Consider the following 26590-nt stretch of genomic DNA (forward strand, 5'->3'; position numbering starts at 1 on the left):
CTAGGGATTATGAGTGTAAAATTTTAGTTCAATCTGTGTCTTGGTTCTGGAGGAGAATATTTTTAAGGATTAAATGACCAGTTTCGCAAAATCAAATACGACAACCAAACGATGTAACCGATTCAAACGTCTTTTGCAAGCTTGAAAGAGATCACACTTTTGAGATGATATATATATAAATTCTATTGAATCTTTGTGTTTGTTCTGGAGTGGAAGATTTTTAAGAGTAAATTACGATTTTTGCAAAATGCAATATGGCGGCAAAACCATGTGACCTATCCAAATGCCTTTCACAAACTTGAAAGAGATAAGGATAAAGATGATACATGTAAAATTTCAGTCGATTCTGTGTGTTGGTTCTAGAGAAGAAGATTTTGAAAGATGAAATTGCGATTTTCGCAAAATCCAATATGGCGGCCAAACCACGTGACCGATCCAAACGCCTTTCGGAAACTTGAAAGAGATCACACTTACGATGATATATGTAAAATTTTAGTTCTATCAGTGTATTGGTTCACGAGAAGAAGATATTTAAAGATGAAATTACGATTGTCGCAAAATCCAATATGGCGGCCAAACCACGTGACCGATCAAAAAGCCTTTCGCAAACTTGAAAGAGATCACAATAAAGATGATATATGTAAAATTGTAGTTCTATTGGTGTATTGGTTCAGGAGAAGAAAATTTTTAAAACTGAAATTGCGATATTCACAAAATTCTATATGGCGGCCAAACCACGTGACCGATCAAAATGCCTTTCGCAAACTTGAAAGATATCACACTAAAGATGATATATATTAAATTTTAGTTCTATCGGTGTATTGGTTCAGGAGAAGAAGATTTTAAAAGATGAAATTGCGATTTTCAAAAATTCAATATGGCGGCCAACCACGTGACTGATCAAAATGCCCTTTGCAAACTTGAAAGAGATGGCATTCGAGATCATACTGGTCAAATTTCAATTCAATCAGTGCGTTGGTTCTATAGAAGAAGATTTTTAAAGATTAAATGAGTATTTTAAAAAATTCAATATGGCGGCCAAGGTCACGTGACCGCATGCGATTTTTATTTGCAAATTCTAAAGACCTTAGGTCATGCTTGCTTTACAAAAAATTTCAAATCAACTAGACCCCTAGGTCTTCTGGAGAAGCCATTTTTAGGTTTTTGGAAAATCCAATATGGCCGCAAGGTCACGTGACCAATCAAAAATTCAAGGGTCAGGTGCACGAGTACTAATTGACACCTACTAGCTCTGCAAATTTGAGAAGTTTTCATTCAGCCGTTTAAGAGATCTAGGTCGACAAAGAATCGGCAGAAGAAGAAGAAGAAAAAGAGGAAGAAGAGGAAGTAGTAGAACTTGAGCAATAACAATAGGGTCCCAGCCGGTCGGCTTGGGCCCCTAAAGAGGAAGTAGTAGAACTTGAGCAATAACAATAGGGTCCCAGCCGGTCGGCTTGGGCCCCTAACAAGACACCTAGATCAGGCTAGAGCGACAGGTTGTTAAACTTTGACCTGTGGTCCCACAATAAAATGTGCTACAATGTACCTGACACACCACCCAAGAAATCCAAATGGCTTGCAGCTGTTCTAACACCTGTCAGGATGGGGCGCACATACACCTAGGTGAGGCTGGAGATCAGAGATGTAGTCTGCCAACCTTTGACCTCTGTTCTATAATGTATCTGTACTCTCTGACGAGCGTAAAGTTGGCGTCATACTCGTCCTCATCCTCAGCCTCAGGGGTCACGCGAAAATGAGGATGAGGATGACGCTACAGCGTCAGCTCCACCGGCGCCAGATCCGATTATTCCCGAATGCGTCTGATGGAATGATAAGTGTAAAAACGACTTTAAAATGTTCTCCAAGTTTCATATCACTGTAAATGTTAATTACAACACAGTGGGATTTGCATTTCATAATATTTAGTCACCTCTCCTCTCAATATCCGTTTCTCACGTTGTAGTTATAACGCAACATTCTTAGCCCTTAATTTCCTTAAAGTTCAAAGGTTTTATGTTTAATACATTGACTTTTCAGGCCTCAAGTCATAATTATACAAGTTAATTGTTTTATATATCCTCTGAATAATTAGGGCTTTCATATCGCCTCTCTTGGTGGCAATTTTAACACATTTCGGACCATGTATACCTTTTCTGCACCAATTTCTGGAAAATCTTAACGCAAGAGTTGAGAGGATACCAACAAACACAGCCGCGGATCCACGGACTGAAAATTACAAACATTTCCAAAAAACTAGTCCATATGAGATATTCTAACGATATAATATTACCTGCAAACCAGTTTTAGGATTCAAAAGAAAGTTGAGAAAGCATGGAGTTGTTATTTTCTTAAGTTATGGGCGAATTTTATCATTTATCCATCATCGGGTAGCGTAACATCGGCAATCTTCGGATACAACGCTGAAGCTGACGCTGAGTAGCGTCATATTCAGCATCAGCTAGAAAGGTCACCTGAGGATGAGGATGAGGATGAGGATGACGCCAACTTTACGTTCGTTCTGTACTCTCTGCCTTCTAAATATGTGAAAGTGGTGGAGACAGAGTTAACACAAATGTCATTTCTTACCCCCTTGATTTTTTAAAATTCAAAATGTGATAACAAAACAATAAAATGTGGTGGTTATTTCACATTTAGATTGGCTTATAATCTGAAAAACAATGTTTGCATTTTATTGTAGCATCCGTGACATAATGAAGTGGAATGGAATACACAATAATAAATGCATATACAGCACAGAATTCATTGTTCTTTTCACTAGAATTCTAATAACATATTCAATATAATTACTCCATTCTTAAAAAACACCAATCTAAGTGTTACAGTTGAGGCTCAACATAACTTTTTGAGCGTTTTATTACTTTTTGAAAAATCAATTTTGTGCAAATTTACAATTTTATGCCTTGAAGACATTTTGTAACCCAACTCCATATATGTACACACAATACACACTAGTATTTATATGTTTCAGTGGATTAACTGCTTTAAAATGTTTTAAATAGTTATTAATTATGACTATGTAGTAAACACCGTCACGGACGCTACACCGTCACGGATGCTACATTTCCATATTTTAGGAATATTAATAGTGAACGCAAGGGACAGTAATTATATAATTTGTTTATTTAAGGTAGGCACCTATTGACACTTAGGCCTGTGACATCAGATCTTTTATAACTCCTGTTGTCCTTAAGATATGAGTGTGTCACGGACGCTACAAGAAATTCCGACCACAACGATCTCCATTTTCATTTATCCACAAAACAATACAATATGCAATTTTATTTAAATTTTGTTGTATAAAATGCTTGCCATGGATGTTGAGGTTGGAATTAAATTCAATATTACAATATGTTATCCATTTTTCTACATATAAACTAAAGGTATATGTACTTATGGTCATAAAACACAAAAAACATAACGATGTTACAGTTTTGGTAAAAGTACCACAGTTTCTGTTCCGATGCACATAATCACATGAAATAACTTGTGAAAGAAAGGTTAGGTATTCTGCAATAACATATGTAAGCTAAAAATTCCACAATTTTAACACTGTGTTCCAAAAAACATTTTGAAATTAAGTACATTTTGAAGTGAAACAGCATAACGCTACTTTTTACAGTTTTTAAAGGCATTTTTGTGGATGTACAACCAAACCTGCACAATATATGCAATATTTCTTTATGTGACCAAGTTAGTTACAACTATTACTATTTATTGGAAACAAATAAGGAATATAATATCAGTCTGAATAGCAGATATATGTCCATAACAAATGAAAATCATCTAGCGCACCCTGATTGTGACTGACCCGTCAGCAATCTTTACAGTTTGGTTGATTGTAGTACCAATTCGATGACAGATTGCATCTTGGTTTTATACGATTAGTTGTGGCATAAAATGGAGACAAATTAAAAAAAAAATTCAGTTTCCCCGTTGTCAAAACTGCTATCGTGAAACCTTTTAACTGTTTGAGCGATAAAGTGTGTTTGAATTAACTCACCGGACTTTTCGGTTGTCGTTCCAGATATCGACGGACTGCTTACTCCTTCACATGTTGGTCAAAGTTACATAACAAGCTATGATTTTGTCAAAAGGATTTGTTTAAGATGCTCGTTTTATAGACCCTGGGGAGTGTCGTTAGAAAACGACTCGAGGGTTGATCCCAGAAGTAAGCTCAGCTGCAGTGATTTTTTACTCCAACTGATTTTTGCAGTTGTTGCTATGGCTTTCTTGTTCAATTTAAAGATTGTCAATGTTTTGACACAATTTTCACAATTTAATTGTTTGATAGAGAAATGTTTTGGAGAAAAGAGAAAGAAAAATAGCGTCAATGACACTGTAGCTCCCATCCTGGACTATTTAGTGTTTGTTCTTTGTTCAGATATTTGAACATGTGTGAAAGGGATAAAGTGCATGAAGTGAAAATACTTAAATGAAATGTACTGGAGACAGTGAAATATGTTTAATGTAATTATTCAGAATATAAAATGGAAAAAATACAGAATTAGATATATCGAATACTGTGATACAACCATTAACTCAACAAGTCATTTACAATGACATAGTCCCCACTTGTAATAGGAGTATTAGTCTTGATGGGGCAGGAAAATGTGGTCATTAAGAAGTATCACTGGAGTGTATATGTTGGGATCTATGGGCACATACGTCTATGTCGTTGTTCCCAATTTGAAACCTATGAGGCATGTCTAGGTTATGGTTCTAAATCGGGAAAAAAGATCAGACCTCTAGCAGTATTGGCCAGCCAAGAAATACATATGCGCATTATAAATGAGGTACAAGATGTGACATCTTAAGGTCTAATATCCTATCAAAATTGGAGGGTATAGAACTTGTGGTTACTGAAATATGCATATATATGTATAATCAAGGTCAAAGGTCATCGAGGTCACATGACATTTTGAAAAAAAAAATTATATTGCTAATTAATCCCTATATGCCAAAAAATCAGATCTCTAGCTCTATTCGCTTGCCCAGAATTAGATGTGTACATAATTAATGAGGTAAAGCGTGTGTTGTCATAAGGTCTCCCATCCTACTAATACAAAGGACATAGCACTTGTGGTTACTTATTTATTGACATAAACATATATTTTAGGTAAAAGGTCATCGAGGTCACATGACATTTGGTCAAAAATTTTCTCTCCTATAGTTATCCCTATATACCAAAAATCAGACCTCTAGCTCTATTGGCTCGCTCAAAATTAGATATGCGCATAATTATTGAGGTACAGTATGTGGCGTCATAAGGTGTCCAATCATACCAAACATGAAGGGTGTAGCACTTGTGGTTACAGAGTTATGGAAAAATATGTATATTTGAGGTCAAAGGTCACCGAGGTCACGTGACATTTTGTCAAAAAATTGTTTGCTAAGTTATCCCTATATACCAAAAATCAGACCTCTAGCTCTATTGGCTCGCTCAAAATTAGATATGTGCATAATTAATGAGGTACAATATGTGGCGTCATAAGGTGTCCCATCATACCATACATGAAGGCTGTAGCACTTGTGGTTACTGAGTTATGGACAAATATGTATATTTGAGGTCAAAGGTCACCGAGGTCACGTGACATTTTGTCAAAAAAATTGTTTTGCTAAGTTATCCCTATATACCAAAAATCAGACCTCTAGCTCTATTGGCTCGCTCAAAATTAGATATGCGCATAATTAATGAGGTACAATATGTGGCGTCATAAGGTGTCCCATCATACCATATATGAAGGGTGTAGCACTTGTGGTTACTGAGTTATGGACAAATATGTATATTTGAGGTCAAAGGTCACCAAGGTCACGTGACATTTTGTCAAAAAAAATTGTATTGCTAAGTTATCCCTATATACCAAAAATCAGACCTCTAGCTCTATTGGCTTGCCCACAATTATATATGGGCATAATTAACGAGGTAAAGCATGTGTTGTCATAAGGTCTCCCATCCTACTAAATATAAAGGACATAGCACTTGTGGTTACTTATTTATTGACATAATCGTGTATTTTAGGTAAAAGGTTATCAAGGTCACATGACATTTTGTCAAAAAATTTCTATCCTATAGTCTATCCCTATATACTAAAAATCATACATTTACCTCTATTGGCTTGTTCAAAATTAGATATGCACATAATGAATGAGGTACAATATGTGGCGTCATAAGGTGTCCCATCATACCATACATGAAGGCTGTAGCACTTGTGGTTACTGAGTTATGGACAAATATGTATATTTGAGGTCAAAGGTCACCGAGGTCACGTGACATTTTGTCAAAAAAATTGTTTTGCTAAGTTATCCCTATATACCAAAAATCAGACCTCTAGCTCTATTGGCTCGCTCAAAATTAGATATGCGCATAATTAATGAGGTACAATATGTGGCGTCATAAGGTGTCCCATCATACCATACATGTAGGCTGTAGCACTTGTGGTTACTGAGTAATGGACAAATATGTATATTTGAGGTCAAAGGTCACCGAGGTCACGTGACATTTTGTCAAAAAAATTGTATTGCTAAGTTATCCCTATATACCAAAAATCAGACCTCTAGCTCTATTGGCTCGCTCAAAATTAGATATGTGCATAATTAATGAGGTACAAATCCGAGATATATGCGTGAACGGATGGACTCACGGATGGACGAACAGACGGACATGACCCAATCTATAAGCCCACTGGACTTCATCCGTGGAGACTAAAAATTGTGTCACTGCATCCTTTTTGCAATATGAATACGATGAGAAACTAAATTTTTATTTTTTGTGGCCTTATACATGGGAGTCTATGGAGATCTGCCTTATACATGGGAGTCTATGGACGTGTAAACTAAAAATATGCAAATTTCACCACGATTTGCCCAAATTTGGGAAAGGTCACTCCTATGCACTTCCATACCAAGTTTCAAATCAATCGGACTTGTGGTTTCAGAGCAGGAGATTTTTTGACCAAAAATGGGAGAAAATTACAAAAAAATTCATGAAAAATAGCAAGTCCAAGATACTGACCCAAGATGTGCACAATCATTTCATGTCAGCCCAAAGTACTTACATGCTAATTTTTCATGTAATCTGCTCAGTGGTTATTGAGTTTTTTCAATTTTGACTGTTTTTACATTTTTTCACTTAATTTGCATATTTTTGGCAATGACAACTTCATTTGAACAAAATCTCATCTACAGCCCATCATCCATGTACGCACCAAATATCAAGATGAAATGTACAGCGGTTTTGGAGTTTTTGATGTTGACGGACAGACATACAGACATACAGACATACAGACACACAGACATACAGACATACAGACATACAGACATACATACATACAGACATTTCCCTAGCCTATAAGAATAGCTTCCATTGCCATATATACATATGGCTATGGGAGCTAAAAAACCAGATTGTTAATTGCTTTTTATATTTCAAATTGACCTAACTTTCAAGTTTGATTTTGGTAGCGTCCGTGACAAAATTACATGTCATACTAAACAGAAAATATTTTAGAAAGAAGTTCATTTCGATTACACTGAATGGTATTAATATTGTTGCTATAGCATGGTTAATTCATGACAATAAAACTTTTAAGTACAGCATACCAGCGGAAGGACATAGAGAAGTTGAAAGTCCTATTAAAAAATATGATCAATATTGTTGTATTTCTCACTAAACTTGAGGTTGTGTTTATTCATGGACAAATTAAGTAAATCATACCAAGTATAGCTTATTTTAATGCCAATATGCATCTTTTATATTGTAATAACATAAGAAAGCATTAACAAATCATTGTTTAAAATTTTATTATGACATTTGTGTTTCATGTACAACATTTCTGTAGCGTCCGTGACACTGCGTCGACCATATACATTAATGTGCACTGTGGTAATACTAATGACGTTTGCTATACCAAATTTTAGGAAGATATGCCCCATACCATAACCTTTCAACATGTTATTTAACTGGACAGTTATCATGAACTTGAAATTTTGACCTAAGTGACACACTCTAGCGCACCCTGATTGTGACTGACCTGTATGTATATTGAAGATACCATGACACGACATTATTGAAAATCATTAAGCAGTTTTATTCCAGCCAATTCCTAATGTGCGTATTTAATGAACTTTTTCAATACGAGATATATACCCCGATTGACATGATCAAAGTTGACAAAATTTGCAACTTGCAACTTGACTGACTTGACCAAAATTAAGTTAACGAAGCTTGCTAAGTGTATTGAAGATACTATGATACAACATTATTGAAAGCCATGGAGCATTCTTACTTCAGCCAATGCCTAATTTGCATATTTAATGAACTTTCCTAATTAGAGATATAAACCTGGATTGACATAATCAAAGTTAACAAAACTTTGCAACTAGCGTATTTAATACGTAACTTTCCCAATTAGGGATATAAGATGTTGATCATGACAATCTCAATGAAGTTGTAAAACAGGTTGCAAATGTTTAAATTCACAGACAACTGCAGTTTATACGCAAGCAAGTGAGCATTTTCAGTTCATATCTGGTTCTTCATGTGACTGTCGTTTTAGATTTGGCACACGAATAATTGACATGATCGATATTACATGAAAGACCATGATTTACGCGGCCAGCTCATGTTGGATGAATATATACGATACATAAATGCATAACGGCTTGAAATCCAGCACTTATTAGTTGTTCACATCAAAAAAGAGGCAAAAACATCGGTTTACAATATTATTGTAGTACATCGAATGTCAAAATTTGATGCAGATATAATTCGGCTCACCCTATTTTCACCAGAAAAGCAAAAAATGGCAGTTGAAATGTGTAATTTTCATTTTTTTCCCTGTCAGTTCACATCCTACCCTCTTCACGTCTCAGCACAAATAAATACGTCAATGTCGACAAATTATCTCTTGTGTCTGAGTGAAGACACTACTGTCTTATAAGGTAGTAAAATATCGCATTTTATTTTCGGTGTCACAGAGAATAATAATTAATGCAATGTTTTGCCAATTCAGGGTCTGGCAGGCGGGAAGTAAGACGTAGGTCGGGTAAAAACCAATATAAAAGTCGCATATCGAAATAAAGGATGCATGCTAATTTTCAATATTAGATTCAGAAATTTATGTCACAATACGTTTCACGAAAGCCACTACTGCTCAAAGTACAGTATTGTAATGGAACCATGATAAACATCAATCTTTAAAGCTGATTCAGACAAAGATTTTCACATTCAAAACTTGGAAAAGTCCGGCCGCAAAATGTACCATGTGCATACCGAGTATAGTGTCAAAAGTGTTCATAAATCAGCAGTAATTTACATAAAAATATGTCTAAAATGCAGTTTCTATAACCTAAATATCAGCGACAAGATGCCATTTTTGACACATTTTTCTATTTCCCCACTGAATTATGGCCGAAAATGCCACGGCTGATAAGTAAATGAAGTAGTATAATATTTGATTGTCCATGCAGATCAATGACCACATCTCAAAGTTTGAGTACATTCACAATAATGTATACAAATCGACAATTTGATTGGCTCACATGACAGATTGAATGACGACCGAAGAACGTTGGACCAGTGCAGACTGTCAGCGTATACATTATCTCATTTTATAATGTCGTTATTTGATGAGAAAATATACGAGTAACACTCTCGAACCGAGGACGAGTGATGACATAGAACTTTAACTTGTTTATTGATACGGAACCATGGTTCCCGTATTCAATAAACAAGTTCAAGTTGAACATCATCACTCGTCGCCAGTTCCAGAGTCCTCATGTTTATTTTTTCATCGAAATATGACACTAAGGAGCAAACCATGTATCCAAAGAAAGCTGAAGAATATATACCCGCCTAAAATAAATTGAAATAACTGTCAACACACTAGTAAACAAAGCGTATAAATAAATGTTATCTCTTTGGTATCTCAACTGTATTGTGATTCTCACTGTAGCAAGTAACTGCTTGCCTATTTTTAAGTTTAGATACTGAAGTCTAAACATTAGCCAGTTTTTAGCTACTATAGACTATAGTCTATAGAAGCTATTGGGATGGGTATCCGTCCGGCGTCCGTCGTCAGTCTGTATGTATGTATGTATGTATGTATGTATGTATGTATGTATGTCCGTTTGTGAGGCGTCCGTCCACTCAAATATCTTGAGAACCGCAGTACTTACTGATTTGATATTTGTTGTGTAGATGAAAAATACGATTTTGAGAAACTATTTTTTTTAATTTTTTGATATTGTTGAAAATAGGCAAATTAATGCCAAAAAAGGTGTTTTTGGTAAAAAATCTTCTTCTTCATAACCGCTGGTCAGACAGCTTTGTTATTTGGTATACAGGTCCCTAGGGGTAACCCAACTTAGACTTGTTCAAATTGTGATGAAATATGCAAATCTGTATTTTTAAGGAATTTTTTTGTCATTTTTGGTCAAAATTTGACTTACATTGTATGTAATTCTTGTACTGTATAAACCCTATCAATTCATCCAGAAAAAAATAATTAATATGATTTTAAATAATTGAATTAATTAGGAAATCATCAAAGCCAAAATAATTTTAGTGTAGAATTATCAGAAAGTTCAACTTTTTTTGACAGTTCATAGTGAAATGCTTACCATCTTGGAGGATTAAAACATGTAAAGGCAACTTTCCTGAATCCCAACTTTGACATATTCTGAACCGTCATTTATTGTGCCCTGTACGTTATCTAAAAGAAATTGCTCAAAATAGTCAATAGAGATAGAGATAGAGATAGAGATAGAGAAAGTTCTAATTTCCATTTATGGTTGACTTGGTAAGGATAAAATAAAATTACTTTTTGAGGAAAAAAATAGAGTGGTCAATTAAAAGAGTGGTCAAAGTGATAGGGTTTTTATGGTAAAGCTGGGCTGTATAAAAATTCCTCATGTGCTATTTATAGCAATTATGCAATCTGTGTAAACAGTGCAATGAAAGTGTAACATGATTCCTTATAATGCTTTTGATGACCTTGAACTTCTTAAGTTTCAAACCTTTGTCTCTTCAGTGTGCTTTCTCTGAGTATGTACAGTCTCAACTTATTAAACAGAACTCACAATGTTAATCAAAGATATCCACCTTCTTCATCAATACATGTGTCACAAAAGGTTATTCTCTACATAACTCAACAGAGCTCTGTCAACTGTTGAGTTGCTTGTTCTTTCAAAACCGCTGGTCAGACAGCTTTAATATTTAGTTTACTTGTTCGTAGGATGACCTTAGTGAGATAATTTCATACAGTAAGGAAATACTTAATTTTGTATCCATGTCTATAGTAGCTTCAGGGACTTTGGCCCTATGTTTAAAACTCTTTGTTAATGTTGACAAAATCCCTCTTTTCAGATGACATTTACAAATACACCATTTAAGACTGGTCGGCAGCAGGAGTTTACCATGTTTGAAGTTGAGAATATTCTGAGAACTGAATATGAAAATGAAAATATAATCCATGAGCCCCCTGTGAAGCCAAATGGAGAGGAGGTATACTTGTATAGAGCGAGGTCAGAAAGAGAAGAAGAGGCCATGGATTTCCGTTATGATCAATATAGGTGGATATCGAAAGGTGATAATACAAACAAGGGAAAGAGTTGTCAGTCTGCTTTACGTAAGCGTATGATCTGAAGCCCAAATTTGAAACAAGAAGACAAACAGTTGGTTCAGTAGATCTGCCCAAATTTCTGCCAATCGACCTTAGTATCATAGATCATATCAAGAGTGAAGCTCCAACACGTTCCTGTACAGTAGAAATGGGTCGAAATTATCGTATGTCGCAGATGTCCCTAGCAAAAGTGGCTTTAGACTCAGGATGTATTGGTTTGGCACCTCAAACTAAAACATTCACGGTAAGAAGCGTTACAAGCAACAGAGTACACACAGTCAAGATGTTCCCAGAGCCAGCTGTCTGTTCCTGCCCAAGTACAGGTCTCTGCTATCACATTCTAGCTGTTGAATTGGCGATAGGAAAATCTCGTGGCAAAGACAAGAGTAAATATTCGCTGTCAATGCTGCGAAAAAGAGTGAAAGGGAGAGAAGGAAAATCAGGAAGAAAACGGGCAAGAACAAAAGATTATGATTACGATGTCGACCCAGCAGCCGATTCATTGTTATATGCAAGACACAAAGACAGTCCGAATGTATCTCCCATTTACCAAGCTGAAAATTTGAGTCAATCGGTCAGTAACTGGACCACAGTTACAATCTACGCCAATAGCAAATACAGGACGAACACAGGCACATGATTTAGAAGCAAGCACCATACTGCGTCCCCAGGATACATCGTGTGAATCACATGGTCATACTGGAAATCACAGTTGGGAAAAGTCAGATGCTGTTTCAGATAACGAATACACAATACTGTCAAATGAAATGAAAGCTCACAGTGTTTGGGACACCGCAAAAGCTGTGATGGACAGTGTACGTCCAAGAGAATGGTTAACCGGAGAAGCCATTGAACATGCAATATCTGCACTTGTACGGGAAAATCACAAGCAGAAATCTATCTTAGTGTGTCCAACATACATCTATAGTAGCATTGCATTGAACGCATACAGAATATACTTCAGTTTTCTGCTTAGAAATGAGGTACTAAATAAGGATATAGTCCTGTTTCCTTTGAATATTGATGTCACGAATGGTACACACTGGGTTCTTGTCATCATTAACTTGAAGAAGAAAATGATCACCTTGATGGATTCAGCTTTCATCGGTGAGCCAAGATCAATCTTACTAAGGGCGCTATTCTTTGTTGGCGCTGCGTTCGTTGCCATAGCAGGTCCTTTTCATCCTCATGACTGGAAACTTGTGATGTGTACAGATACCGTCAAGCAACCAAATGGATATGACTGCGGTATATAGTATGTCATTTTGAATGCCTACAGTGTTATTACTGGCAGATTATATGATGAGATACAGAGTACTACAGTAAGGAGATAGGTCACTATTCTAGTGATGTAGCAATACGTACATGTTGCCTTGCGACCTGATGACAAGCCTCGTAAACATAGAAATGTGAAGTATAATAAGGAGTATAACCTACTTCAAGGAATATTCAATACAAAAAGTGGCCTAAGGGTATATGAAAAAGAGCAAAGATATCGGATGACAAAAATTACCAAAGAACTGGAGCTTTCACGAAATCTGTCTACATGCTCCTCCAGGACGTGTCCTGGTGATCTGTCAACTGTAGAAGAAGTCATGTGCTGTTTATGCAGACGATGGTACCATGTCAGCTGTGTCGGCCTACAGATCTGTGAGTTGCCCGTGTATTTCAAGTGCCGTGATTGTCAGTAGCGTTTTCATCGGATGCCTCGCAATATCCACGAGAAACGAAAGCTGTCTGTAGGCCCTGTAGTTGCTGAGATGCACGTGAAGTAAGTCAAAGGTCATCAAGGGCCATCAAAAAATACGGGAAAAAATTGCCCGACAATAAAAGTTATCCATTACAACCGAACCTTTAGTCCTTTGTTACCCTGAAACTACAATTTACACACGCGGTGTGGATAACATTGGATGCACAGGTCGGAAATGAAAAAACAAACAAACAATATTGTTCCCAATAATGGAAAGGTTACGCATTTAGGAGCTGATTTACCTTACCTTTATCCCATTAATCTGAGGTGAAGCACAGACATTGCTGCTGAGCAGAGTACTGTTTATACAATGTGGCGTTTACAGTCAGTTGTATGTGAATGTCCGTCAACATGTATGTTCACTATATCGGGGCTTCTAATCATTGAAACATTGGCCAACTTCTAACCAGGATTCGGATGTTCCTGGTGTCAAAGCAGCAAGTTGTGCCCATTTTCGTATTAAAAACCTGCCCCACCCTATTTTGTAGTCAACCGTCTTTCTCCATATTCTGAACTAATAATGTTGTCCTTCGCTTTATTTTTCCATTGAAATCCTGTTCGTCACCCAATTGTGTAGTAAAAATGTTTTCCTTTGACCCATTTTTTATTACTCTATCACCTAAATACCCTGAACAGATCACACCGTTCGCCACTCAATTCTGCACTGAACATACTGTTCTCACCATTTCTGTATTAAAATATACCCCCGATATATTGGAAAAATAATTGATGCATGCATTCTAAGATTTGCTCAGCAATTATTTTCAGATAAAATGATCCTCTTATCTACGCAATAATAAAACGGCCGTCCTATAACAGTATTGTGCGCTAATAACACAGTAGATTTTCGATCGGATTTGTTTCATACATTCTGACAGACCCCTCCACAGAAATGATTAAGAATGTCCTTCGTCCCATTCTGCAGTGAAAGTACTGTCCTTCACCTTATCCTGTAGGTAAACGATCTGCACTATAATGAAACTAGCGTCCTTCACCATATTCTGCACTAATTACATAGTCCTTCGCCTTATTTTGCCGTGAAAAGATATCCTTCGTCCCAACATGTAGTGAAAAGGCTTGCCTTCAAATCATTTTGTACGGATAACACAGTCCATCGCCCTACTCTTGAGAGCTTATGCTGCCCTTCACTCAATTCCGCGCTAAAAATACTATTCTCGTCCTTTCTGCATCCAGAAATACCGTCCTTCGTAGTCCTTCATTGTCCTTCGCTGTCCTTCGTTTTAGTCTCACCCCTTGTCTCTAATCAGCTCATGCTACCCATGTATCTTTGAGACAACTACATGTAAGTTGCAAAATTTTTCCCACGCCACATTAAATATTGGAAAGATTTAATATTGGGTAATAATAAATCTATTCATGTTCCCCTACAAGGATGAAGTTGAAAGTCTGTCTTACACAACTCATTAAAAATATTTATCATTGCTTACCTTTCAACTTGACCTTGCAATCAGTGTCAGTAACTTCAAAGGCAATGTCATCCTTTGTCACAACATGTGAACCAAGTTGTAATCTAATAAAAATGTGTTTTTCATTTTGATCCCAGTCGTATTCCAGCACTGAAAAGAAGAAAGCTTACTGAGTGTACTATAAAACATTTTGTTCTGGTCTCAAGAAAGATGGCAAACTACAGATCTGAGATATTTTAATTAGACAAGTAAAGTACTTGTTTAAATAGCTCCGCTGTCTTTTGCACATGATTCCTGAAAAGAATTTTCCAATCAAAACTGATAATGAAATGTTTTCAGAGATATAATGATCCTGATTTTCTTTTCACCTCAACAAAAACTAACAGCCTGGTCTTTAATTGATAAATTTTACCGCCAATACAAATGAATGGTACTTGAACATATACTGTATTATTAATAATACTTAATATGAAAAATATTGAAGTCTTGATTATTGATATGTACACTAAACAGACAGTACCCATATACTGATCAAAACTTACAAATGTACCAAATATACACTATAAAAATACCGTCAAGGACAGTGTGCTCACATTCGGTTTGAATTGGTCCATTCCAGAAATATTTAAACCAAAAAAACAAAAATGACAAAAGCAAATAAGGTCTGCAACTTAGGTACTGGAGGTCATCTTTAGGAACATGCATATCAACTTCTATAGCAATACAGTGTTCTCCACGGCGCCTTTTAAGTGGGCGGTGCGCCCACTTTAATTTCACGGCCGCCTAGATAAAATCTACGCCGCCCAGTTTAATTTTCGGCCGCCCATGCTTTTGAAACCCACCGTCAGCCTTTGTTCTGGGGTGGCGGGTTTGGTTCACGGCAATGTTTTACGCCGTGCTTTTGTTTGTTTCTGTATTTAATTTCAATAAGGTGTTAATTTAAATCAATAAGGCACATTTTGCTGTTGTTGTATGTGTGAATTTGTCATTTTAATACCTCGTCAAGATATGTCACGACGACCATAGCGGAAGAAAGACCGCGAGAGAAGCTCGACCGACTTGTCAACCCATTCACACAATCACCGTCCCGCCACCCGGACGGTAACACAAAATAAACTGTGCGGTCGCATCAAGATCTAAGTGTTGTCTCGATTGATTCTGCTGAATTTCCCCGCAAGAAAGTACACATTCTTTTAACACCCTCAAATTCAGGGTTCTCCCAGCCCAAAACAGCGTCGCGGCCCGCGACGCTATCGTTCAACCCTTGACTCCACCGACCCATCCAAATAAATTGTAAAGGACAGAAAAATTGATAAAACCATAGTCAAAAGACAGCAAAAGTCAGCGACGATTTCTGCTCTTATTTGACGAAATATTTTGAAATCAAACTGATTACACATTCCCTAGATACAGAAGAGGCAATTTGGTGAAATTTCTGTTTGACTCACATCTTGAAATAAAAAGTAAACGTGGAACGAAGACTTGTATGCTGCCGATCAACAGCGTAGCATGGCTTACGGAACTGTCTGTCACTGCACCGGCATGCGTTGGCTGCACGTTAAAGCAACTCAACTTTCCAAGATCGAACGGTCAGTATCTTGTGAAAACAGCAACATAGCAATGAAAATTGTTATAGTCAGCCGTAAATACTCTTAACAGATGGAGCGTTAATTGCTTTAAACAAATGAAAATGCATGTCAAGAGAATAAAATCCCAGATCGCGTGCGTGAATGAAAATATACCGTAAACAATGGCGGATATGACATCAGAGTGGGACTCTTCTATTTTGGTACCGGGGGTGCGCATTGTCAGAGAACCCTGATAAACGTACTGGAAAACGTAGTATTTTCCTAGCGATGCTGTCACGGGAACTTCGATATCTCATTGTTTTACATCTTTTAATAGTTTCTTTGATCTGAGCAGTTTTACCAACTTTAACGGTATATTTTACTCTCCTAACCCAGTGTTCTCCACAAGGGGTTTTTGACGGGCGGTGCGCCCGGCTTCTTTTTGTCGCCGCCCACCTTTAATCTCGCCCGCCCGCCTTTAATCTCGCCCGCCCACCTTTGTTTTCTGTCGCCTAAACTGTTTTCACAGTCAGTTGTCCGAACAATATCTGAAAGCCTATTGAATAAAAATGACAGCAACTGACAACGTCGTGTAATAAAGAGGGACCGTTCACACATCTGTCGGTTTGTTTTGCGACTGCATGCAATCCTAAATGTTCTCCCCAGGCCCCGACGGCACCGATCCTTTATTTTTTTCGCCCGATCCTGTTTCATATCCGCCGGCGCCGATACTCTTTAGTAAATGTGGTTGAAGACCTATGTTTCTCAGCGGCGATTGTGTCACGCTCTTATTTCAGCAAGCTTTTCAAGTGTGAAACGGCCGTAGTGCCGATGAAGACTGGCTAAGACTTCAATTCAACAAGTCATCGTTGATGACACAGTCCCCACTTGTTAATCGGTACTTTGATTACAGGTCCTCAAAGAGGATAGAGTCCTCTTCATTAGGTCTGTGATAAAAATACTTTTGAATGAATTCGCTTGATACATGTCTGAGTTATGGTTCAGGACATGAAAAAAATCGTAACAAAATGGTCGCACAGCGGCCATATTGGATCGCATCACAAAACAAATTGATGTGCATAGCTATGACATTGGTCGATGTCCTTGTACTTTGAATAAAATTGGTCAAAACATGCGGATATGCCTGAGAAATGGCTCTGTACATGAAAAAAATCGTAATAAAATGGCCGCCTGGCGGCCATATTGGATCGTATCACAAAACAAATTGCCGTGCACAGCTATGACATTTGTCAATAAGCTTGTACCAACTTTGAATAAAATCGGTTGAAACGTGCCTGAGTTATGGCTCTGTACATGAAAAAATCGTAATAAAATGGCCGCCTGGCGGCCATATTGGATCGTATCACAAAACAAATTGACATGCATATCTATGACATTGGTCAATGTCCTTGTACCAACTCTGAATAAAATCGGTCAAAACATGCCTGAGTAATGGCTCTGTACATGAAAAAATTGTAATAAAATGGCCGCCTGGCGGCCATATTGGATCGTATCACAAAACAAATTGATGTGCATATCTATGACATTGGTCAATGTCCTTGTACCAACTCTGAATAAAATCGGTCGAAACATGCCTGAGTAATGGCTCTGTACATGAAAAAATCGTAATAAAATGGCCGCCTGGCGGCCATATTGGATCGTATCACAAAACAAATTGACGTGCATCTGTATGACATTGGTCAATGTCCTTGTACCAACTTTGAATAAAATCGGTTGGAACATGCCTGAGTTATGGCTCTGTACATGAAAAAATCATAATAAAATGGCCGCCTGGCGGCCATATTGGATCGTATCACAAAACAAATTGACGTGCATCTGTATGCCATATGAAGTAATCCTTGTATCAAGTTTGAATGAAATCGCTCCAGGCATCTCAGAGATATCTGCGTGAACGGACGGACGGACGCACGCACGCACGCACGCACGGACATGACCAAACCTATAAGTCCCCCCGGACGGTGTCCGTGGGGACTAAAAAGCTTGAAATGTGTTAAGCTGCCGACCGTACCGTACAGACACCGTCCATTTCATACAACGGACACGGTACACTCGAAGGCTCGGTGTTGCATTTTTGCCAGCGGACACTCAGTCAAAGCATCTATGCTATTGTCAACTGCCATTGCCGCCAATGTCTCGTACTTGTAAGGATCCGAAGGTCAGGAAAAGTGATTTCGATCAGATCTGGCTAAAATCGTACGATTGGTTGAGACAAATATCAGATGCAAAAAAGTATGGTACTTCGCGTGCTCAGGTCGTTGCGTATCCTAGCCAAGTTAGCCATTTTGAGATCCGTGTACGTCCACATGACGTTGAAGCCATGTGTGTCATTTCCTGTCACGCATTCGTAACTTGCATGGATTCATTCGATTGACTTTGAGAAGCAGTTGCGTTTGATCAAGTTTCAAAATCCGTGACCGTTTTAAAATATCAAAGGCACAACGAAATGAAGTAAAAAGAAACTGCACGAGCTAAAATCATCATTCGTGTGATCATCCGAATACAGCAGCTATGTACCGTACATACGGTTCTGTAGGCCTACTGTATAGTTCAAAGGTCGCGTGTGATCGAGATCTAGTGCGCCAGCGTGCTCCACACAAACATGCATGGCAGCCTACGCCGCGCAGTTGTCGAAGTTTTGTACGTTTGCCGAACTAAGAGTCGATGAAATTTCAAATCTTTCTCTTGGAAATACTTGATATCATTTTTTTCGGGCCTCCCTTTATTATGAATTGAGTTTTAAAGTCAACGTATGTTTCTGTGCAGGCATGCTCCGCTGACTCCGCATTGTCACTTAGTGCATTATTCAGTCCCGTGTCAACTTGTCATGGACGTAAAAAAAAGACGTTCATGGCTTTACCAATCCGGCTACAGACAAACATATAGTAACAGAGGGTCACATGAAAACGTGCCACCATTTGCCACCGATTATTTCGAACACTGATTACTTCTCATGTAGGCCTACTTTTGAATTTTCATGTTGGTATTGTGCAGTATATTTACTAAATTGTGTATTGTTTGTATTAGTTCAATGTGTTTTTTTCACTTTTGATGTTTTATTATTTATTTAAAGTAAATAGACAGGATTTAAATGTAAAAATAAATTGTATAGCTTGCCATTAATCACTGCTGAATGGAGAAAAATATTGAGAATGTCAGAAGTATATCTCATCACTGGAGTGCCTTGTGAATAGCCCTGGTGATATGTAAATTATATGCAAATATTATGCAAATACATATGCTAATTAGCCGCCCGCCTTTAATTTTCATTTGTGGAGAACACTGTAACCTTTCTTTATTTGAGTTAAACAAGGGTAGGAGCTTATGCAACTTAGTGAGGATGTACTGAATTTTGAAAAAAATCACTGGAGGGGCTCTGCTCCATGAGTACCCTGTTTTGTCAATTTTTGGTGAACACAAACTATATGTACATATTATGCAAATTGTTATGTTAATATTATGCAAATGATTATGCAAATTAGCCACCCACTTAATTTTTTTATTTGTGGAGAACACAACACTGCAATAGGACAGGCAACTCCTACATACATAAGCAAATGTCAACAAAAAAATTACCTAGAGAAGGCTTGAAAAAAGAAAAGGTTGGAAGAGTGGGGAAAAAATAAAGAGTGGGAAAAAATGTAAAAGGGAACTGGTAAAAAGTAATGCTACCTCATCAATCTTCAAGACCCTACCCCCTCCTGAATATCAAATGTTCCATCCCTTTGTTGATTATGTTTACATAAGGCCAGATGGCAGGAAATAAATATATTTACAACCTTGGGGATTTTTAAATTAATGCTATGAGTGCTATCATTCGAATGCAAACAGCACTTAACTTAGTTACAGATAGTGATATACCTTCCACTGTGGGGGTGATTACAACATCTGGAATTATCCTGGATCCACATTTCTCATCAGTTCTTGTGTGTCTTACATGGAAATGTTGCAAAAATTGATCAGTAATGAAAAAATTTACCTCAGCTTTGTTTTCTGGATCAAATTTTACTACAAATCGATACCAAATATGACAAAATTATGTCCACAGCCTTCGAAGCTGTCTCATAACATATCCTGGGTTGGTGTAGGTCATTTAAGGTCACTTACTGAGAAAATTATCTAAAATATAGAATTTTGGGGGTTTCCCAACACTTTGAGCAGAAAATTAATCTAATAACATCCCTCAGGACTTTTGTACCAAATTACAAAGCTATCAGACAAGTAATTTTGAGAACAAGTTCTCTTGACCAAAAATGACAAAGTTGTCTTAAAAATACAAATTTGTATGTTTCAGGACAATTTCCACATATCTAACTATTGTCATCCCTGGACATCTGTACACCAAATATAAAAGCTGTCTGTCCAGGGACTTAAAAAAAAATTTTTTTACGATGTTTTGACCAAAAATGACCAAATTGCCCCAAAACAGTAATTTTTCCAATTTTGTCGTGATTTCAACAAATTAGAAAGGTAACACCCTTGCAAACATCCAACCCAAATTTTAGAGAAACTGGGCTGGCGGTTTCAGAGAAGAATTTTCACTCAAAATGAGGAAAATAATAAAAAATTCAGCAAAAATACTAAATTCAAGATATCTTCACGATATACATAAAACTGTGTAAGGTCTACCTAAGGTACTTGCATACCAATTTTCAAAGCAATCAAACCAGCGGTTCTTGAGTTATTGATTTTTGACCATAATTTGGCAACACTGTGTCAGTTAAACATGGAAATTGTGGCCGAGTTTCTGTCTTTTATCTATTGTTAAAACTATCTACTGTTGATTGACCAATCAGAGTGCTCAATTCAGGTGTTTTATCTACTCGTAAAGCCTTGGTCACCAAATTCCAGAAACGAATGACAGCGCTGTAGTAAAGTACTGTCCAATCAAAAGTGAACATGTCATATTCTGTAGACATCTGGTACGTTTTAATATTCAAATTTGGTAACACAGCGGAAACCAGCTGCAACACAAAATCTGCTGTGCCCTAGGGCATTTATATAATGTGCCCTAGGGCATTTATAGGATGTTCCATTACACTGGAAGGCTATTTCACAAATAAAAGTTTTAATTCATATCCTAAACATGTTACATTGACAAAGGGGACGATGACGTAAACACATTGAAAAGGAAAATATATCAGTTAGGGGCGATAGTTTTTAAGTCGGATAAAGCCTTCGTACTCGGGCTCTTCTGGTATATAAAGTCCAACCCTACGATAAAATGTCTCGGCCTGCGGCCTCGACATTTTATCATTGGGTTGGACTTTATTTACCAGAAGAGCCCTCGTACTCGGGCTTTATCCTATTGTTCTTGATCATTACATGTATCAATGTATTATGGTCTGTATAGAGAGACTCGAGTGTAACAAGGCATGCCAGTTCATAAAGAGAGTGAAACAAATTTTTTTTCTGTTTTTCTTTACTAAAGGTACAATTTCTATGGATGTGTAAGTTGATTTTGAAAGTGATAGGAACAATGCATAAATTAGCATAAATGAAGTATTTGTGACAGATAACATGGGGTTGCTTAAAGTATAATCCCCTCCCCAAGTTTGTGTTGCCAAACTGGGGGTTTATACTCGGATGAGTACTGTATCCTACCATGGTCTACCAGCCATTGTCACTGGGCTACCAACTTTAGAAAATGGTAGCCCAAGTGGACTACCAGGGTTAAAAACTACTTTCAAGCCCTGGTATGGTATCCCACAAATTGCTAAAATTCTGTAACAACAGACCAGATTTGGTTAAAACTTGGTTACACAGGTTCTTTAAGATGACTTAATGTGAGCAAAGTGTCATTGATGCTTTTTTTTTCCTTTAGTCTTTTTGACTACTATGGATTTCATTTTCATAGAGTCCATTGGACAAAAAGATTTGATGATCAGATTGTCAAACATTAAATTTGACATTGATATTTTGTTGGCAGTTTCCTACATGATAAAAATTAATTCTTGAAATCAGTTGTGGATTTCTTTTAAATTTGATATGTAGGTTCCTGTAGGTGTTGTTAAAGTACATCTGTTAAAATCAAAATGAGTATGAGTGATATTGAAATTTTGAGAATAGTTAATTATAGTTTTTATTAGCTCACATTTGGTTATACCAATGTGAAATTATCATATAAGCTGAAGTCGGTGGCGTCTGTATGTATGTGTGTATGTATGTACGTACGTACGTACAGTATGTCTGTCAACTTCAAAAACTCACAAACCGCTGCTCTTTTTAGCGTGGTATTTGGTCTGTGGATGCATCCTGGACTATAGATGGGATTTTGTTCAAATGAAGTTTGCAGTGCCCAAATTATGCCCTATTGACAGTATACATGATGCCTCTGTTCCAAGTTTGCTTTTTATTTCAATTCAAAATATAAGCGGAAATTTCACCAAATTGTCACTTCTGTAACAAGGGAATGTCTTATTAGTTTGATTTGAAACAGCTATTATAAAATAATAGTCTGTTAAACTCGAAAATCATCACTGAGTTTGGCTTCTTTTGGCTGTGGTTGTTTTACTTTGAATCAGTACCTATGTGATCATCACATCCAAGTTCATGAGATGGTGTGAACATAAATCTTGTCAATATTTTTTTTGTACTTTACAATTTTTTTTGATGAAAGTAGATTTTTGAAGTGATTGAAATTTCCAGTGGTGTACGATAATCATACATAAATACTGTAAGCATAAATTAAGCATTTATCACAGATAACATGGGTTGCTCAAGTCTAAGCACCTTCCCTTGTGTAACCCAGTTTTTTGTTGGCTAACCAGGGACTTACACTCGGACAAGTATGGTAGCATCAAAAGCTTTGAAATTCATCAACCATCCGAAATCTAAATCTCTCACCAGTATTCTACGTATCATTTCTGACATAACAGCAGTATGGATAATATACAATGTTTCTTCTGTTGACAGCAGGGGCTTTTGCCAAAAAAAGTGCACAAAAGAATTACAGTCGTATGCAGACAAGAATGGACAGTGAAGTTGATCTAAATGTTATCATATTTGTGTGATTGGTTTGTAAAGTTGTTTCAAAATTTACTACAGGACTGGTAATTTTAGTTGAGTTGCAGCTAACAATGGACGGATGATAATGTTTCACAGTAGGCTTCCACTGTAATTGTTGAGATAAAGCAATAAAGTAGGAAGTGATTAGTATCTGTGTGTAAAGATTTCCTGACTTTCTGTCCCCGAACATTTCAACAACTTTCTTAGGGAATTCTTCTAGCGTATGTACTATGGTGTCCAATCCATGCCAAAATTACTACTTTGATTTAACAACACAACATGCCATTCCGAATTCTATTTTACAATTCAACATGCTATTTCACAACACAACATGCACTTCCAAATCCTGTTTTACAACTCAACATGCTCTTCCCAATTTCATTTGACAACACATCATGCACTTCCAAATCCTATTTTACAACTCAACATGCTCTTGCCAATTTCATTTGACAACACATCATGCACTTCCAAATCCTATTTTACAACTCAACATGCTCTTGCCAATTTCATTTCACAACACATCATGCACTTCCAAATCCTATTTTACAACTCAACATGCTCTTGCCAATTTCATTTGACAACACATCATGCACTTCCAAATCCTATTTTACAACTCAACATGCTCTTGCCAATTTCATTTGACAACACATCATGCACTTCCAAATCCTATTTTACAACTCAACATGCTCTTGCCAATTTCATTTGACAACACATCATGCACTTCCAAATCCTATTTTACAACTCAACATGCTCTTGCCAATTTCATTTGACAACACATCATGCACTTCCAAATCCTATTTTACAACTCAACATGCTCTTGCCAATTTCATTTGACAACACATCATGCACTTCCAAATCCTATTTTACAACTCAACATGCTCTTGCCAATTTCATTTGACAACACATCATGCACTTCCAAATCCTATTTTACAACTCAACATGCTCTTGCCAATTTCATTTGACAACACATCATGCACTTCCAAATCCTATTTTACAACTCAACATGCTCTTGCCAATTTCATTTGACAACACATCATGCACTTCCAAATCCTATTTTACAACTCAACATGCTCTTGCCAATTTCATTTGACAACACATCATGCACTACCAAATCCTATTTTACAACTCAACATGCTCTTGCCAATTTCATTTGACAACACATCATGCACTTCCAAATCCTATTTTACAACTCAACATGCTCTTGCCAATTTCATTTGACAACACATCATGCACTTCCAATCCTATTTTACAACTCAACATGCTCTTCCCAATTTCATTTGACAACACATCATGCACTTCCAAATCCTATTTTACAACTCAACATGCTCTTGCCAATTTCATTTGACAACACATCATGCACTTCCAAATCCTATTTCACAACTCAACATCCCATTCTAAAGCTAGCTCTGCGGAGCAGGGCAGTGTTACTGGCTATCGAACAAGATTCAAAATGGCGGACGCGAAATGGTCCCCTTGCACAGAGAGAGAAATGCGAACTTTGCACAAGTCTAAAAACGCAGCTTAGCACATTGTGTATCTAAACAAGATGAGCGTGCTCGAAAACTAGGATCGATCACGATTTTAAATTAAAAATTGGCTGTTTTTGGAAAAGAAACTGCGCGTTAAAATCAGCAGTTTTGTCTATTGTGCACCATGGGAGGCTTTTCATGTGCGCGGCTCATGTGAAAGACCGGGCAAGATTCACCCTCAATCATAAGTATCCGCTGACCTCCCTCCGAGCTCAGACATTATCTCCGTTCTGTGACGGAGCAGGTCGTACAATTTTCATAGTTCATTGCGCATGCTAAGTAGACATTGCCAATATAATCTACAAGATTTTTTCGCTTTACCTTGTAAAAGAACCTTGTTTTACGGGGTACCAGTCAACTCGCACTTTTTCCAACCCGCCCAGAACCAATTCGCCCGATTCCAACTCGCCCGATACCAACTCGCCCGATTCCAACTCGCCCGATACCAACTCGCCCGATATTATTTTGCAATTTTATGAGTACCTGGTACGCTAGGTCTGCATGGCAGGGCTGTGTGTTTACCGGCGTTATACGGAGGCCGTATAACGCGGTAAACACACAGCCCTGCCATGCAGAGCTACTGGTAGACTTGGTTCAAGTCTGTGATTTGTGAATGTTTGAGTGGAGTGAACGCAATGATTTGTATTTTGCTTTCATGTGAAACGCGCGCGTGAGTGGACGCGATGAGTAGGGTGAACGCGATGAGTGGAGTGAACGCTATACAGCGGAGTTTCACCCGGAATCACACAGAAACTAACTCACTACTGCGCAGACTCAAACGTGACGCATTCAATCGCTGGGAAAACCTGGCGTGAGCTGCCAAATTCCGGATAGGTTTGTACGAAATAGGAGAGACACAAGAGAAACTATTATAAATGATTTTATTTTTTTAAAATTCACCGACTTGAACCAAGTCTAAGCTACTGGTACGCTTGCTGCGAATCGGTAGCCTTTGCCACTCGGGTAGCTTGGTCATTGGAGTGGAAGAAAATATCAAAGAGTGGCAGGGCTCGTTTTCGCAGCAACTGGTATGCATAAAACGTTGTATTTCTAACAACAAATATTTCTAACATAGAGAACCACAGGTGCGGCTTGAAATATGTGCCAACACGAAAACTTTTTATTTGTGAATTTCACGTTTTGCAAATCTCTTGAAAGAATAAATTTCGTTCGGCTTCTTTACGTAGGCCCTATAGGGATAGTTACTGCGTACTGGCTCACTTCTTTAGGAACAGCAGGACCGTCTTTCACGAGTTACTGGCCTGGCATGACATGAAAATAGCTGGCCTCGGGCCATCGGGTTAGCGTACATGGAATCTACAACACCCTATCTCAAAACAACGGGCGAGTTGGTATCGGGCGAGTTTGAATCGGGCGAGTTGGTTCTGGGCGGGTTGGAAAAAGTGCGAGTTGACTGTAATTCTGTTTTACTTTACCAACCCTTGGAAGCTGAGGAAAAACCCTGTCGCCAAATAGAAAACTTTCCCCTGAAAGGAATTTATTATTTTCCTACAACCAAATACCTAATCAGTGATATTTTAAAAGTTGTACGTTACGGTCAAAAAGCAGAGAGGAAATTCTTCCGTACTGATTTCCTGCATTATTATTATTATTATTATTATTATTATTATTATTATTTTGTGGTTTC

At 37.5% G+C, this 26590-nt stretch overlaps 1 protein-coding gene across 3 annotated transcripts in view; it reads right to left on the reverse strand.

Annotated features, from left to right (window-relative positions):
• LOC139134524 (ubiquitin carboxyl-terminal hydrolase 19-like) overlaps positions 1–26590 on the reverse strand; it is a 231910-nt gene that overhangs the window by 199959 nt on the left and 5361 nt on the right. For all 3 annotated transcript variants that reach the window (XM_070701382.1, XM_070701381.1, XM_070701383.1), the window contains exon 2: positions 14841–14969. In XM_070701382.1, the coding sequence (XP_070557483.1) occupies positions 14841–14969 (129 nt within the window). The remainder of the gene's footprint in view (positions 1–14840; positions 14970–26590) is intronic.

This window comes from Ptychodera flava, chromosome 6, assembly GCF_041260155.1.
Source record: "Ptychodera flava strain L36383 chromosome 6, AS_Pfla_20210202, whole genome shotgun sequence".
Lineage (NCBI taxonomy): Eukaryota > Metazoa > Hemichordata > Enteropneusta > Ptychoderidae > Ptychodera > Ptychodera flava.